At 37.5% G+C, this 16,801-nt stretch overlaps 1 protein-coding gene across 1 annotated transcript in view; it reads left to right on the top strand.

Moving 5' to 3' along the window:
- Nucleotides 1-5,454: 5,454 nt before the first annotated feature.
- LOC107565973 (geranylgeranyl transferase type-2 subunit alpha-like) overlaps nucleotides 5,455-16,801 on the top strand; it is a 23,747-nt gene continuing 12,400 nt past the window's right edge. The window contains exons 1-9 of the mRNA XM_016251317.1: nucleotides 5,455-5,549; nucleotides 11,599-11,622; nucleotides 11,714-11,824; nucleotides 11,901-12,025; nucleotides 13,424-13,611; nucleotides 13,720-13,968; nucleotides 15,684-15,767; nucleotides 15,858-15,940; nucleotides 16,018-16,113. Coding sequence (XP_016106803.1) covers nucleotides 11,620-11,622; nucleotides 11,714-11,824; nucleotides 11,901-12,025; nucleotides 13,424-13,611; nucleotides 13,720-13,968; nucleotides 15,684-15,767; nucleotides 15,858-15,940; nucleotides 16,018-16,113 — 939 coding nt within the window. The 5' untranslated portion in view covers nucleotides 5,455-5,549; nucleotides 11,599-11,619. The remainder of the gene's footprint in view (nucleotides 5,550-11,598; nucleotides 11,623-11,713; nucleotides 11,825-11,900; nucleotides 12,026-13,423; nucleotides 13,612-13,719; nucleotides 13,969-15,683; nucleotides 15,768-15,857; nucleotides 15,941-16,017; nucleotides 16,114-16,801) is intronic.

The following is a 16,801-nucleotide window of genomic DNA, read 5'->3' as shown; positions in this document are numbered from 1 at the left end:
TATTAGATGTATTTTGGGGGTAAATTGTGATTTAAAAAATGTTAAGAACAACAAGTTTTCCTAAGAATCTCGTATCTTTTTACTCTATTTACATATTCAGTAAATAATTTTTACTCTGTTTACCTGTAGTTTTGATGAGGATGCTAACAAAATGAGTCACTGCTTGGAAAAGAAAAGATACTCGGCTTTGAGAAAACCTTTCTGGATTTTTTTTTTTTAGATGTTTATTTACCAGCTATATCTATTGTTCCTCTTTCCATAAAATGATGTGCACTGTAATGTCATCTACTTTTAAAAAACATAAAGGACTTTATTGTGCCAAACCTGTCTTCTTTAGGATATGATACACTCAAACCATAGAGTATATGGTTCAATAGAAATTCAGTGGGAAATGTTCTTATCAGAGGACAAACATGAATGGATGAGAAAGAGGAGGCACACATACTTTCAGGATGAAACCCGAGGTCCCGTCTGTGATGTGGGTTCATCTGGCTTGGCTTCATTTCTGTAGTGATCCAGTAACTGATCAGTCCTTGATTACTTCCTCCAGATGTATGCTATAAATCTGACATCATGATATATTACCTTTACATACAGATGTAAAAGCCCAATACAATGACACTGTTGTGTTTCTCTGGTGCCACCCACAGACTGCACATACTGTAATATCTTAAAACATGACTACTCACTAAAAGAATTCAGTAGGCTACTCTTATTCTGCACAAGTAATAGAAGAATGCAACCTGACAATGTAGTTTGGCTTTAATTTCAGATGTTAAAACTAAATTAAACAAGGAACATTTCCATTTTTATCTTGTCATAATTTGCATTAGCATGCTAATATATCAAAGCTTTGCTTCACATCAAATATTTTGTATCATTGCATCATATCTTTCAAAATTGTATTTATTTATTTATAATTTATTATTATACAGTCATGTGAAAAAGAAGGTCATCCCATGGTTTTCCGTATCGGGACATAATATAAAATCATCTGGTCCTTGGCAGGGCTTAAAATTTGGAAATAAAACCTCAGATGAATAACAACACATGACATATCACATTCTGTCATTATTTATTTAACAAAAACTAGGCCAAAATGGAAAATCCATGTGTGACAAACTAAGGACACCCTTACTGTTAATACAGGGGTTAAAGCAAAAAAAAAAATATTTTGACTGAAATTTTTTCCTCAGCCAAACCCCATTCCACAGCCATACCTGTCACACGCCCAGTTTAAGAGCAGTTGTTTCTTGTCATTAGGAGCACTTGTCCTTCTAATTAAAAAAATTTAGGAGCACCTTCTGATCAATAATAAAACATTCTGATCAAAAATTACCCTTCCTAATATGAGGTGACATTTGACTCAAAGTGATTTACAAGGGCATTTTCTTTTTGCCTTTGTAATGGCATTTTTCTAATTTTATTAAATGCATGCAGTGTTTCCTAGGATTTTTTCCAGCTGTGATGGCAGGACTATTTCCCATGGACCACGCCCCCTCCCCAGTTATTTTAACTAAAAAAGACAAGTAAATAGTAAATAATAAAATAAGAACAAATAAATTAATGACAATCAATAGCACAAACAAAAACAATAACAAGATACAAATTAAATTAACAGTACTTAAATTTTTTCCAGTTAGGTCTAACTATAATCTATGCAACTGTAAAATAACACTGGTTAGTCTTCACTGTATACTGAAAGGCAGCAGGAGGTTTATTTAGGCTGCTGTCTCTTTTAGACCTCATGCGCCGATGTAATATACTATTACACATGGCTCTATGCTTACTTTTCTTTTTAGGAGCTCTTGTCCTCCTAATTAAAAAAATTTAGGAGCACCTTCTGATTAATAATCAAAAATTCTGATCAAAAATTATCCTTCCTAATATGAGGTGACATTTGACTCAAATGACTTACAGGGGTATGTTCATCATTTTCATCTGTCAAATTCAAAAATGTATGTTTATAAAACAATATAATAAGAAGTAGAATAAGACAAATAAGTTACCAATCATATGAAATTAGTATTAATATAAAATGTATTTGTACTACAGAGGTGGCACAGAAGAACACAAAAGTGGCTTGTAGGTACATTTTCAGACGTTTAATGAGGCTCAGAGGTGGCATGAGTGCAATTAAATTCATACATTCATGTGGAGATTAATGTTTTAAATATACAATTTTGAATACAGAAATATTAAATGATTTAAATAACTGAAATTATACGCTAAAAATGAAACTAAATCCGCCAGCAGGTGGCGGCAAGTCACTAATTTTATCACTGAATCATTCATTCAATTGATTCGTTCTAATGGCTCATTCATTCAGGAATGAAGCGAATGAAGTGACTGTCTTTATGAATGGGTAATCATGAATCACTGACTCACTAGATTTTTTTCAAATACATACTTTCATTGAATGAATTAAACACAGCTGTGTTTGCTTTTAGATAAGGCAGCGGTTGAGCTGTTACTATATTTGGAACTATTTTCGTTGAAGAAATAGAGCAAAATAAGGCAGTACTTGAACTTGAACTATTGAACTGTTGTATTAAATCAATATCACATTTGCAAACTCCCTTAATAACTATTAAAAGTTGTCACTCTCCTTATCGCGATCTGTGGAAATGAGAAAATGAGAAAATGAGAGCGCGCGAGCGAGTTCTCAAGACTCAAAAGCACTTGCAAATGATACGTTACGTCATCGTGTTATAAGCACGGAACCTGCGGGAATGAGTAGAATTGTTATTAATAGCCGCAATCCCGCGCTGAAATTCAAGTTATGCTCTGTGTTCTCTGCTAATATCCCAACTGTAAATGATGCGAGCAGCATCACTATGTTGTCACTGAGAAGCTGCAGCCGTGGCGGGGATGATTTTTGGTGTGCTGGTGCAGAACAACAACAACAATGCGCTGCATGTTTCTTTTCCAAAAGAACACACATTTTCCACATTTTTTCCAATTGATGGAAATCAGTCACAGACTCGCTGCAATTAATGGAAATCCGTCGTAGCGACTGAGAACTTTAATCCCTGTGTTAACATGGGAATTAAAAGGGTAAATAACGGTCAGGCACTGCTAATCAAATACCTTTGATTAACTGATCATCAGCAAGTGTGAGCAGCTCTATAAAAGCAGAAGTTTTGTCAGTTTGCTGGTCTGGAGTCATCAGGTGTGTGTTAACACAATACCAAAGAGGAAAGACATCAGCAAGGATCTTACAGAAGCAATTGTTGCTGCCATCAATCTGGGAAGGGTAATACGGCCATTTCCAAACAATTTGAAGTCCATCATTCCAGAGTGAGGAAGATTATTCACAAGTAGAAGACATTCAAGACAGACACTGATCTTCCCAGGAGTGGACGTCCCAGCAAATTCACCCCATGGTCAGACCAAACAATACTCTGAGCAATTGCAGACAACCCAAGAACTACACCTCAGACTCTACAGGCATCAGTTAACATGTTAATTGATAAAGTTTGTGACAATTAAAAAAGACCACACAAGTATGGCATGTTTGGAGGGGTTGCCAGAAGAAAGCCTCTTCTCTCTAAAATGAAAATGGCAGGATAGCTTAGGTTTGCAAAGCTGCATCTGAACAAACCATAAGACTTCTAGAACAATGTCCTTTGGACAGACGAGACCAAAGTGGAGATGTTTGGCCATAATGCAAAGTGCCACGTTTGCTGAAAGCCAAAAGAGCATATCAGCACAAGCACCTCATACCAAAAGTCAAGCATGCTGGTGGAGGGCTGATACTTTTGGGCTTGTCTTATAGCCACAGGACCTGCCTCACAGTCATTGAGTTGACCATGAACTCTGTATACCTAAGTATTTCAGAGTCAAATGTGAGGCCATCTGTCTGACAGCTAAAGCTTGGCCAAGATTGGTTCATGCAACAGGACGATGATCCCAAGCACACCAGCAAATCTACAACAGAACGGATGAAAAGAAAATAATCAAGGTGTTGCAGTCAAAGTCTAGAAGTTTAGACCTCATCCTGACTGCAAAGCTGTGGTGAGAGCTGTGCATAAACAAATGCCCAAAAACCTCAAGAAACTAGAGCAACATGGTAAAGAAGAGTGGGCCAAAACTCCTCCAGAATGATGTGAGCGACTGATAAAGTCATACAGAAAATTATTACTTCAAGTTATTGCTGCTAAAAGTGGATCCACAAGCAACGGAATCATAGGGTGTCCTGTATTTGGCACACATGGCTTTTTCATATTGGATTTATTTTTGCTAAATAAATAGTGACCCAGTGTGATATGTCATGTGTTTTTATTCATCTGAGGTTTTATTTCCCAATTTGTAAGCCCTGCCAAGGACCAGATGATTTTTTTTATGTCCTGGTATGGAAAACCATGGAATTCAACAGGGTGTTCTTTCTTTTTCACATTACTGTGCATATATATACGCAGTGGGGGAAAAAAAGTATTTAGTCAGCCACCAATTGTGCAAGTTCTCCCACTTAAAAAGATGAGAGAGGCCTGTAATTTTCATCATAGGTATACCTCAACTATGAGAGACAAAATGAGAAAAAAAAATCCAGAAAATCACATTGTAGGATTTTTAAAGAATTTATTTGCAAATTAGGAGGACAGGGGAGCCTCTTAAAGAAGAAGTTACAGGTCTGTGAGAGCCAGAAATCTTGCTTGTTTGTAGGTGACCAAATACTTATTTTACCGAGGAATTTACCAATTAATTCTTTAAAAATCCTACAATGTGATTTTCTGGATTTTTTTTTCTCATTTTGTCTCTCATAGTTGAGGTATACCTATGATGAAAATTACAGGCCTCTCTCATCTTTTTAAGTGGGAGAACTTGCACAATTGGTGGCTGACTAAATACTTTTTTGCCCCACTGTATGTATATGTATATATATATATATATATATATATATATATATATGTATATGTATATGTATATGTATATGTATGTGTATGTGTGTGTGTGTGTGTGTGTGTATAAAATATAATACATTCCTGCCAAGCAGCTTTTTATTTATTTATTAGTATTACTATTATTATCATTAAAGAGTTACAAATGTAATCGGGATACATTAGGATAAACAAAATTACCTAACTGATATCAATTCTAAAATAAAAATAAAAGACAGAAATACAATTAAATAAAAACATTACAATGTTTAAAATTACATTTAAAGCACATTTTATATTACCACATCTTATTTATTTATTTGTAATTTATTTGTAGATGTTAAAAACAAAGGCTTATTTAACCTATAATTACATTTATGTTCACTAAATTATCAAATCAAAATACAGAAATGAAGAAGTAATGATATCAATAGCAGATTAATATTTATAGTGATATGTAAATATGTTTGGCTGAATATGTGATGCTCCTCACAGAGAAGACGCGTGCCGCAGGCGGCCGCGCGGTGGCGCTAGTGTGTGTGTGTGTGTGTGTGTGTGTGTGTGTGTAGTGGACGCAACGGTGACGCACTTCTGAAGCGACGGAAGAGTGGTTTGTAGAAGAGCTTGCATTTGTGACACGACCAGCACATCCTGAAGTCAAAGACTGAGGTAAAACAAAAACACTGTCATGATATAGTGTTAGTTCCGAAACCCCACGGGTTCAGTTTGACGCGTGTTGTGAAGCGTCTGGGATCATTCCAGATGTGTTTACATCTGTGGTCTCTTTAGAGGGCTGCACTCATGCTTTATTGTGATTTAAATGGTAGGAAGTGTGTGTTAATGGTATATATTACATTTCAAATTACATTTGAAGTCTTTATTCATTGTCTCTTGGGTGGGTCATACCCATGCTCTCATAGAAATGGCATATGACACGTATATATATGTGTGTGCCGTCCTGAAAAAGGTTTGTTGTGAATTGAGTGAGGTCAGGTTTGGCGCTGAAGTCTGTAACGGCTGAAGTTTCTCTGTCTGTGTCTCAGAGGGGTGCTGGGGAACATGACGAGGAGGCTCTGCAGTTGACTCAGCAGCTCCTGTCCTCAAACCCGGACTTTGCCACGCTGTGGAACTACAGGAGAGAAGTGCTCTTACACCTGGAGACCTTACGGTAAGAGAGTATGCACACACATACACAATATTGGTCAGCACCTTCAGCTAAAAAAAAAGAAAATCAGTGTACTGTCTCTTTAAATATTTCTGATACATGCTGACAATCTAGTGTTCACTTCAAATGAATGAATGGTTTCTGATTTTTCTACACCTGGAGACCTTACGGTAAGAGAGTATGCACACACATACACAATATTGGTCAGCACCTTCAGCTAAAAAAAAAAGAAAATCAGTGTACTGTCTCTTTAAATATTTCTGATACATGCTGACAATCTAGTGTTCACTTCAAATGAATGAATGGTTTCTGATTTTTCCTCTACTGAATTGGTTAAATTCTTTAGTATTTAGCCAATATAATATGCTTAGTGACTAGATTTATATAATATTTTATGTATAATATGCAAATCACATGTATTAAATGCAAAATCTTTTTTTCTACTTAACATTTATTATAATATATACAGTATATATATATATATATATACAGTGGGGCAAATAATTATTTGATACACTGCTGATTTTTCAAGTCTTCCCACTTACAAAGAATGGAGAGATCTGTAATTTTCATCGTAGGTACACCTCAACTGTGAGAGACTGAATCTTAAAAAAAAATCCAGAAAATAACATTGTATGATTTTTAAATAATTAATTTCCATTTTATTGCATGAAATAAGTATTTGATACAATAGAAAAATAGAACTTAATATTTGGTACAGAAACCTTTGTTTACAATTACAGAGGTCAGACGCTTCCTGTAGTTCTTGACCAGGTTTGCACACACTGCAGCAGGGATTTTGGCCCACTCCTCCATACAGGTGTTCTCCAGATCTTTCAGGTTTTGGGGCTGTCGCTGGGCAACATGGAGTTTCAGCTCCCTCCATAGATTTTCTATTGGGTTCAGGTCTGGAGACTGGCTAGGCCACTCCAGGACCTTGAAATGCTTCTTACGGAGCCGCTCCTTAGTTGCCCTGGCTGTGTGTTTGGGGTCATTGTCATGCTGAAAGACCCAGCCACGACCCATCTTCAATGCTCTTACTGAGGGAACGAGGTTGTTGCCCAAAATCTCGCAATACATGGCCCCATCCATCCTCCCCTCAATACGGTGCAGTCGTCCTGTCCCCTTTGCAGAAAAGCACCCCCAAAGCATGATGTTTCCACCCCCATGCTTCACGGTTGGGATGGTGTTCTTGGGATTATACTCATTCTTCTTCTTCCTCCAAACACGTCGAGTGGAGTTTATACCAAAAACTTCTATTTTGGTCTCCTCTGACCACATGACCTTCTCCCATGCCTCCTCTGGATCATCCAGATGGTCTTTGGCAAACTTCAGACGGGCCTGGACATGTGCTGGCTTGAGCAGGGGGACCTTGCCCACGCTGCAGGATTTTAATCCATGACGGTGTAGTGTGTTACTAATGGTAACCGTTGAGACTGTGGTCCCAGCTCTCTTCAGGTCATTGACCAGGTCCTCCCGTGTAGTTCTAGGCTGATCCCTCACCTTTCTCAGGATCATTGATACTCCACGAGGCGAGATCTTGCATGGAGCCCCAGTCCGAGGGAGATTGACAGTCATCTTGAATTTCTTCCATTTTCTAATAATTGCGCCAACAATTGTTGCCTTCTCACCAAGCTGTTTGCCTATTGTCCTGTAGCCCATCCCAGCCTTGTGCAGGTCTACAATTTTGTCCCTGGTGTCCTTAGACAGCTCTTTGGTCTTGCCCATAGTGGAGAGGTTGGAGTCTGATTGATTGAGTGTGTGGACCGGTGTCTTTTATACAGGTAACAAGTTCAAACAGGTGCAATTAATACAGGTAATGAGTGGAGGATAGGAGGGCTTCTTAAAGACAAACTAACAGGTCTGTGAGAGCTAGAATTCTTGCTGGTTGGTAGGTGATCAAATACTTATTTCATGCAATAAAATGGAAATTAATTATTTAAAAATCATACAATGTGATTTTCTGGATTTTTTTTTTTGATTCTGAGGTGTACCTACGATGAAAATTACAGATCTCTCCATACTTTGTAAGTGGGAAAACTTGAAAAATCAGCAGTGTATCAAATACTTATTTGCCCCACTGTACATGTATTCAGTGTTTCGTCCTATCTGCTTCTACAAACCACATCAGTGTCTTTAACCCTGGCCAGTTTCCATAAGGGGGTCAGTGTGCGCGGATTTAATTACAGCACAGTATATATAGCAGATCAGTATTGATCAGACCAGATCTGCTGTGTGTGTGTGTGAGAGTATGTGTGTGTGTGTGTGAGTGTGTGAGTGTGTGTGTGATTGTGTGAGTGAGTGTGTGAGTGTGAGTGTGTGTGTGAGAGAGCGAGAGAATGTGTGTGTGTGTGTGCGTGTGTGTGCGTGCGCGTGTCTGTGTCTGTGAGTGTGAGTGTGAGTGTGTGTGTGCAGTAGGTGCAGTCTAATGTCAATTAAGTTAAAGATGCTGTACATTAAGTCCTGATAGTACAGTTCAAATACAACCTGCAAACCTTCAGAAGATGAATTTTGATCCATATATTTTCACCTCAGAGTTTGTCTTCTGATATATAACAATATGACTTAAAGTTGCGCTTCTAAATAAGCCACGAGAGGCTGATACGGTGATCTGTTCATGATCACTTTAGCTTCCACACGTTTGAGCTTCTGTTTACGATTTTGATGTCCTTCATGTATGAACATCAGAAAATGTTTATCTGTACTGTGAAAAGCCTAAATTAAATCTGTTCATCATATACAGTCCAAGAAGACTGCTTAATAGATGTGGATTTCTTTTACAATGTTGCTTGCTTTGACTTTAAGTGAATTGACAAAAATTAGAGTATTAAAAAACAGAATATTAAAAATATCTTAATTTTTGTTCTGAACATGAACTAAAGTCTTATGGATTTGGAATGAGATAAGGGTGAGTAAATGATGACTGAGTTTTCATTTTTGGGCGAACTATCGGTTTAACTTGGTGGATAAATCAATCATGGAACCTCTGAATGGTGTATTTTCCATATAGAGTCAGTACACTGGATTTGGTGTAGGGTTTACAATTTTTTTAAATTTTCAGAAATTGCTAATAAATTACACAAAATAATTACAAAGAAATGCCAGGTAACACATTTTATTAAATGTGAAATTTTCAAGTAGAAGGACTTGAGAAAGACATTTTCTTGTAAAACATACTTCAGCAATCTTTATTTTTAACTTTGAAAAACTCATTTTTACAATAAAAAATAACATAAACCAAAGATTAATTAGTGAAACTTTGACTATAACAGACAGTGCATGCATTTGTTATGGTTGATTATTACATAATAGTAAATGTCTCTTGAGTTTTGACCGTTTCATGTTCTCAGCAATCAATAATTCACCACACAAATCTTGTTCATTCTTGTTGCATGGGAATCTATATTTAATTTAGTATGGATGATATGTTTTACCGTGCATTAATTGGATTTGCTGTAAACTTTAATGGCAGCTGTAGCTTCGCCATAAACGTAAGTCTCCTTCGGCTGTGAACTGTACTGGAATCCACTAACATGAGGATCATTCTGTGTGTGAGATTCAGCTCAGCTTGAGAGTCTGAATGAAGTTATCGTGCTGTCACACCAGTAGCTTGAATAAAACATATTCATATTTTCTTAATAAAATTAGGCATTCTATCAGTTTTCAACCTCACATGTGTGACAACACAGAGGATGCAAGTTCAAATATTTGGAGAAGCATGAGCTAAAATGAGCTACCTTGTCACAATAGCCAGCGGCACAAAAAGCACAGTGTCTGTCATTACCTGAGGTTCTGGGTCAGAAGAAGGTCATTCAGCCTGTCCCGTCTGCCGCATAGAGACTGTCGATCTGTTTACAAAACTGCAGTGAATGGAAAAGTCTCCATGCAGGTGAAAAACCATGTCATCTTTCAGTTTCTGGATGCTATCGGTTGTCTAATGTGTCTTACTGAAAAACCAAAGTGATTTTCCATCATGCAGCAGCTCATCTGTCATGTATTTTGCCTGCCTTAAGGTGCGGTCACATTGGCGAAATTTCCACAAAAGTACACAAAAAAAGGTCCATTGCTGATTGTGCAGCAATATATGAATCACTCAGAAGTTACTTTCAAACCAAGCAGTTTGCTGTTGATCAGTGTAATGAATTACTGTGACCAACATGACTTCCTATTTAGACACTTTTCAGCAAGCATCATTTAGCTTGTGTTAACCACAGACCTTATTTCAGGCAAATTAACCAAACACCCATTCAGAAAGTCCATTAACTTCAAGATGAACAGTGAAGTACTAAAATGCCAACTCGCTTCCAAAAATACCTTGTCCCTACAGAGCTCTATTGAAATGGCTGGATTTCATACCATGAAAATTCATCAGACAATCTGACCTCAACTTTAGACTGCATCATATTGTCTCTCTGTGACAGCGAGTCTGTGTTGGCCTCTGATTATCACTCCATCTATCTGATCCTGTTTCTGTCTTGTTTTCTCCCACCAGGCCGATGTTGCAGAGGAAGGAGTCACTTTCTGTCCTCTCTACATCAGAGAAGTGGCTCTTCAGTGGGGTGAGTTCAGATGTTATGTTGTTCTTGTGGTTCATTCACAGGAAGAGTGCGTACACAACAAGAAGTGTTCTTTCTCTGAGTTTTGAAAACTGTCTCCCAATCCTGATCCAAAATCACATTTAAAATGTGACCTGTCGGGTTGGGAAACAGTTTATTAGTGTATTTTTAGTTTATAATGTGTCTCAGTGTTTTTGTCCATACAATGAAAGTCAGTGGGGTCTAATGTTTTTCCATTCCACTAAAGAAAGAAATATGCACAGGTTTTAAATGACATGAGGGATAGTAAATAATGACAGAATTTTTAGGTGAACTATGCGTTTAGCCTAAATGATGTGTGTTTTCATATGGTTAGAAGACAAATAATGTCTGCTTAAATCAATTTCAGGGAGCAAATATTGTCAGCTAATAAAAAAATAGAGTTAATTTTCAGCTTTGTAATGTGAGTCTGTAAGGTGGGAGAATATCTGTCCTTTCATTCTCTCTTTCTCCATGGGGTTTTCTTTGTGTAGATCTGGAATTACTTAAGTCACTTCACGTACGTTACTTTCCAAACCAAATTTACCAGTGATAACCTAGTGAAACAAATGTATTCCATGCAGAAACAAATCACCAACATAACTAACTTTCCTCATTTCCAGATGAAAGCTTTAACCTGCCTTCATAACCAGCAAAACGAGCTGGGTAAAAAAGCTTAATCGTGACCAGATCAACACATTGTGTGTGAGTGTCTGTGTGAGAGAGTGTGTGTGTGTGTGTGTGAGAGAGTGTGTGTGTGTGTGTGTGTCTGTGTGAGAGAGTGTGAGTGTCTGTGTGTGTGAGAGAGTGTGTGTGTGTGTGTCTCTGTGTCTGTGTGAGAGAGTGTGTGTGTGTGTGTGTGTGTGTCTGCCTTAAAACCTTAAAACAATCTAGAGCTTCACTCAAGCACATGCACACACAGTATCACTTTATTCATCACATCAATAAATGTACTGTTTTACTGTTTTCCTATTTATAGATCTTCATCAAGTGGTGAGGTATGGTGAGTTGCTCTTTCTGTCACAGTATTATGCCGTTTCCTCTGGCCTGCTCTCTGTATATTAGACATCTGTCTCTTTCTGTGTTTTTGTCAGCACGGACGTGTGAAGATAAAGTCAACCGCACAGCAGGAGGAGGAGAAGAGGAAAGAGAGAGAGAAAAAGTTGAAAGCGTATGTGTCTGCTCGCGATGCCGTCCTGAAAAAGGTTTGTTGTGAATTGAGTGAGGTCAGGTTTGGCGCTGAAGTCTGTAACGGCTGAAGTTTCTCTGTCTGTGTCTCAGAGGGGTGCTGGGGAACATGACGAGGAGGCTCTGCAGTTGACTCAGCAGCTCCTGTCCTCAAACCCGGACTTTGCCACGCTGTGGAACTACAGGAGAGAAGTGCTCTTACACCTGGAGACCTTACGGTAAGAGAGTATGCACACACATACACAATATTGGTCAGCACCTTCAGCTAAAAAAAAAGAAAATCAGTGTACTGTCTCTTTAAATATTTCTGATACATGCTGACAATCTAGTGTTCACTTCAAATGAATGAATGGTTTCTGATTTTTCCCTCTACTGAATTGGTTAAATTCTTTAGTATTTAGCCAATATAATATGCTTAGTGACTAGATTTATATAATATTTTATGTATAATATGCAAATCACATGTATTAAATGCAAAATCTTTTTTTCTACTTAACATTTATTATAATATATACAGTATATATATATATACAGCCATCCCAGCCTTGTGCAGGTCTACAATTTTGTCCCTGGTGTCCTTAGACAGCTCTTTGGTCTTGCCCATAGTGGAGAGGTTGGAGTCTGATTGATTGAGTGTGTGGACCGGTGTCTTTTATACAGGTAACAAGTTCAAACAGGTGCAATTAATACAGGTAATGAGTGGAGGATAGGAGGGCTTCTTAAAGACAAACTAACAGGTCTGTGAGAGCTAGAATTCTTGCTGGTTGGTAGGTGATCAAATACTTATTTCATGCAATAAAATGGAAATTAATTATTTAAAAATCATACAATGTGATTTTCTGGATTTTTTTTTTGAATCTGTCTCTCACAGTTGAGGTGTACCTACGATGAAAATTACAGATCTCTCCATTCTTTGTAAGTGGGAAAACTTGAAAAATCGTCAGTGTATCAAATACTTATTTGCCCCACTGTATATATATAAATCCGCTTTATTTTTTAATTAATTCTGCCCAGGCCTTCTGTAAATTATATTATATTATAGTACATTATATTATATTATATATGATGGAAACTACACATGCATTAAATGCCAAATAAATAAAATAATAATTTGATCAACTTTTTGATTAAACAAATCAACTTGATTTTTCTTTCTGCCCAGGGCTTCTAAAAATTAGTTTTATTCTAAATCTTGTAATATTTTACTAATATAATGAAATTATTGACTAGATTTATACCATATTTTTTATATTATGTACAGAACCATATTTACGTTTTTTATATATGTATTAATTTGTAAATCCATTTTGTTTTTCTGCTGAAAATTAGTTTTTCTACTTGAATGCAGAAATCATGTAAAAAGGTTTCTCGTTTAAATATTTCTGACTGGTCTTTGAAATATTTCACAGCTTTTTTTAATGTAAAAAAAAAAATCCTAGTGTCAGAACATAGCAGTGATGTTAAAAATAAACCCTATTTATTAACATGAAGAAAAAAAAAAGTCTAAAAATATAATACAAATAAATAAATTGCCATTAAAATGACAACAGCTGACCAAATATGACATGAAAGAGCATTTTAAAGACAGTGATATATTTTTCCTCTGCATCCTCTAGAGAGAAGGACGAGGTGCAGAAGCTGTATGAGTCTGAGCTGCACTTCATCGAGGCCTGTCTGAAAGTGAACCCCAAATCTTACGGCTGCTGGCACCACCGCAGCTGGGTAAACACGCGCCTGCCGCAGCCTGACTGGACACGAGAGCTCGGCCTCTGCGACCGCTGCCTCAGCTTGGACGAGCGCAACTGTGAGAGAGTCATGCGCTGAACAAGATAGATATAAGATTGGACTGTGTTGTTCAGATTTTTTATATTTCTCTTTGTCTGATGTGTATTTTTTCTGTTTCTTTCCTCAGTCCACTGTTGGGATTACCGGCGCGTGGTGGTGAAGGAGTCTGGTGTTTCTGTCGAGCAGGAGCTGCAGTTCACAGATCGTCTGATCGGCTCCAATTTCTCCAACTACTCCAGCTGGCATTACAGGAGCACGCTGCTTCCTCAGCTCCACCCACAGCCTGTCCCTGACTCCGCCCCCAACACAAGCCCCTCCCCCACCACCTCACCTCAATTTCACTCACACAGAGTCTGTGAGGAGCAGCTTCTTAAAGGTACATGAACTCATTTAGACGTTCATACAGTGTAAGCAATAAGGCACTCGAGATTGTGCTTTAGCTTATATTCCATAATTCTCTGAATTTAGGGCACAGCAGTAGTACATTTATAAACAAATGAGTAAAAACAGTAATATTGTGAAATATTGTTACAATTTAAAATTAAATATTACAACTTAAAATTAAATATGTAAAATGCAATTTATTCCTGTGATCAAAGCTGTATTTTCAGCATCATTACTCCAGTCTTCAGTGTCACATGATCTTTCAGAAATCATTCTAATATGCTGATTTGCTGCTCAAGAAACATTTCTGATTATTATCAATGAGTGCGTTTGCATGCATGTTTTTAAAGCCGATTATGGTCAATAAGCCGACAACGCACGTGGTCATGTAAACGCGGTAACCCTTTTTCTTTTATCAGAGTAAGGTCACAAACAAGGTAAGCATAAACCAGTTGACACAGGTCGTTTTTTTGCCTCTTACCCTGATTTTGTGCAGCATGTAAGCGCATTTCTGTCGGCTTATTGAAGTGCGCATGTGTGAAACATGACAGGAATGCATCTTTAGTGCAGATTTAAGCACTTCCAGGCAGAGTGAGAGGTTTGCAGTAAAAAAACGAAGCATCACAAACACGGACTCTTTCATGATTCAGAAAATTATAAATGTGTTCTCATCTCGTGCAGCAGAAGTAGAAGTGGTTCAGTCCAAAAACTGCATGAAAGGATAATATATGAGCTGTAGGCCTAAGTTTCCCGATGACATGGTGCAAGCTTTATTTAACATCACAACTGACAACATGTGGAATACTCAGTCAGATATGCAAATGATTATGTTTGACATTACAGGGAAATAACCTGATTATTAATAAAGTCATGTAAACGCGGCTTACTTGCGTTGTCAGGTTACTGATGTGCATGTAAACGGGGAAAACTGGTTATTTTAATAAGCTGAAATTTGTGAGTTATCAACTTATTGGTGTGCATGTAAATGTGCTCATTGTTTAAAACAGTTGTGCTGCTTAATATTTTTCTTGCTTAATGACAAAGTTAAAAAGAACAACATTTATTTGAAATAGAAATATTTTGGCAATTGATCAAGCTAATGCATCCTTGCTGAATAAAAGTATTAATTAACTTATATAAAAAAAAATGTTACTAACCCCAAACTTTTAAACAGTAATAATAATAATAAATTCTTATAAAGAAAAAAATAAACATTATTATTTTTTTAAATTAAATCAATTATATACTTTAAAATTAAATGTACTTAAAGGCAATTTTATATATGAAAGATATTATAATCTGATTTATTATGTGAGGTGACTGTGTACTTTATATAAATCTTATAAGACAATATTAAAAAAAAGAAATTGTCATTTTTATTATATTGTTTCTTAATTTTTTTTTCTTGACCTGTGTCATTGTGTTTTTGTGGATCTTTTGCTGTTGTAGGCTGTTAGTCTCCTAGAAATAACATATGGTCAAGAAGACCTGGACCTTCTTCTATCTTTGCAGTTAAATAATCACTTCAATAATCATAACTTCAGAATATCTGTAAGTCAATCAAAATCAGGCATCTAAGGATGCTATGTTGTTATCAAAAATATTTGACCTAAGGTTGCCGCAGTTGACCGGTCAGAAGTAATTGAGTGAGCCATGTAGTAAGATTTCTGACTTGTTTATTTTGATCCTCTGTGTTTATTTCTCTAGAGTATGAGCTGGCGCATAATGCCTTCTTCACCGACCCCAACGACCAGAGCGCCTGGTTCTACTACCGCTGGCTGCTGGGCAGAGGTGTGTGTGAATGCATACAGTGTGTGTGTGTCTAGAATTACTATGCATTTGTGAAGACACTTCTGCTCACCCCATGCTGTGTGTGTGTAGCGGAGCGAGAGGAGATGATCAGTTGTGTGTATGTCAGCCGGGAGGGAGAGAGGGTGTCTGTCGCCTTCTCCAAACCTGTTCATGTAAGTGAATCCTGAGAGAAGTTCAGCTGCACTGTTTAACCACAGTACGACTGAATGAGTGTCTCTCTCTCTCTCAGGCTCAGTCAGAGGGTCTGATGTTGGTGGTGGATGGGCAGCCTCAGCAGGTGCATTGGAGAAGCGCCCACCCACGTTTCCGTCACAGTGCTGTCTGGGTATCCTTCACTTCAGCCTCTCCAAGCAGCTTCACTTCCGTTCAAAACACATAAAAAATGTCATATTTTTCCTCCTCTACTCACCAGTGCTTCTTTTTAAAGGAGACATGTGCCCCTTTTTACAATATGTAATATAAGTCTCAGGTGTCCCCTGAATGTGTCTGTGAAGTTTCAGCTCAAAATACCCCACAGATAATTTATTATATCAATTTGAAAATGTCTATTTTGAGTGGAAGCAGAAACACGCTGTTTTTCGTGCCTGTTTCTTTAAATGCAAATGAGCTGCTGCTCCCCGCCCCCTTTTCCAGAATAGAGCTGCACCATTACAGCTCGTACCTGCTAAAAACATCAAACAAACAGGACAAACCACATCCTGCCAAGGGTCCTGTCAAGCCCATCAGTTTGTCACCTGGGTCTTCTGCACATGAGGCTGCTACAGTTGTGGCTGAAAGATCGAGTCCTTGGTTCTGATTATCATGTCTATCATGCTGAAATCAGTTAGTTTTAAACCATATTAGTTTAAACTTCTGATATACGGTTTTCTGAGCGCACACATCCGAAGCACACGCACAGAAAATGGCTATCACAGCATGTGAGTACTAAACTAAGTTTTCATTCACACAAGTTTACATTAAAAACACACATGAGTTACAAAAACAGTCGGTTATGTCTGTGAAGGTAAACAGCT

Source organism: Sinocyclocheilus grahami, unplaced genomic scaffold, assembly GCF_001515645.1.
Source record: "Sinocyclocheilus grahami isolate Dianchi unplaced genomic scaffold, SAMN03320097.WGS_v1.1 scaffold1037.1, whole genome shotgun sequence".
Taxonomy (NCBI): domain Eukaryota; kingdom Metazoa; phylum Chordata; class Actinopteri; order Cypriniformes; family Cyprinidae; genus Sinocyclocheilus; species Sinocyclocheilus grahami.
This window is presented reverse-complemented; position numbering and strand designations above follow the sequence as displayed.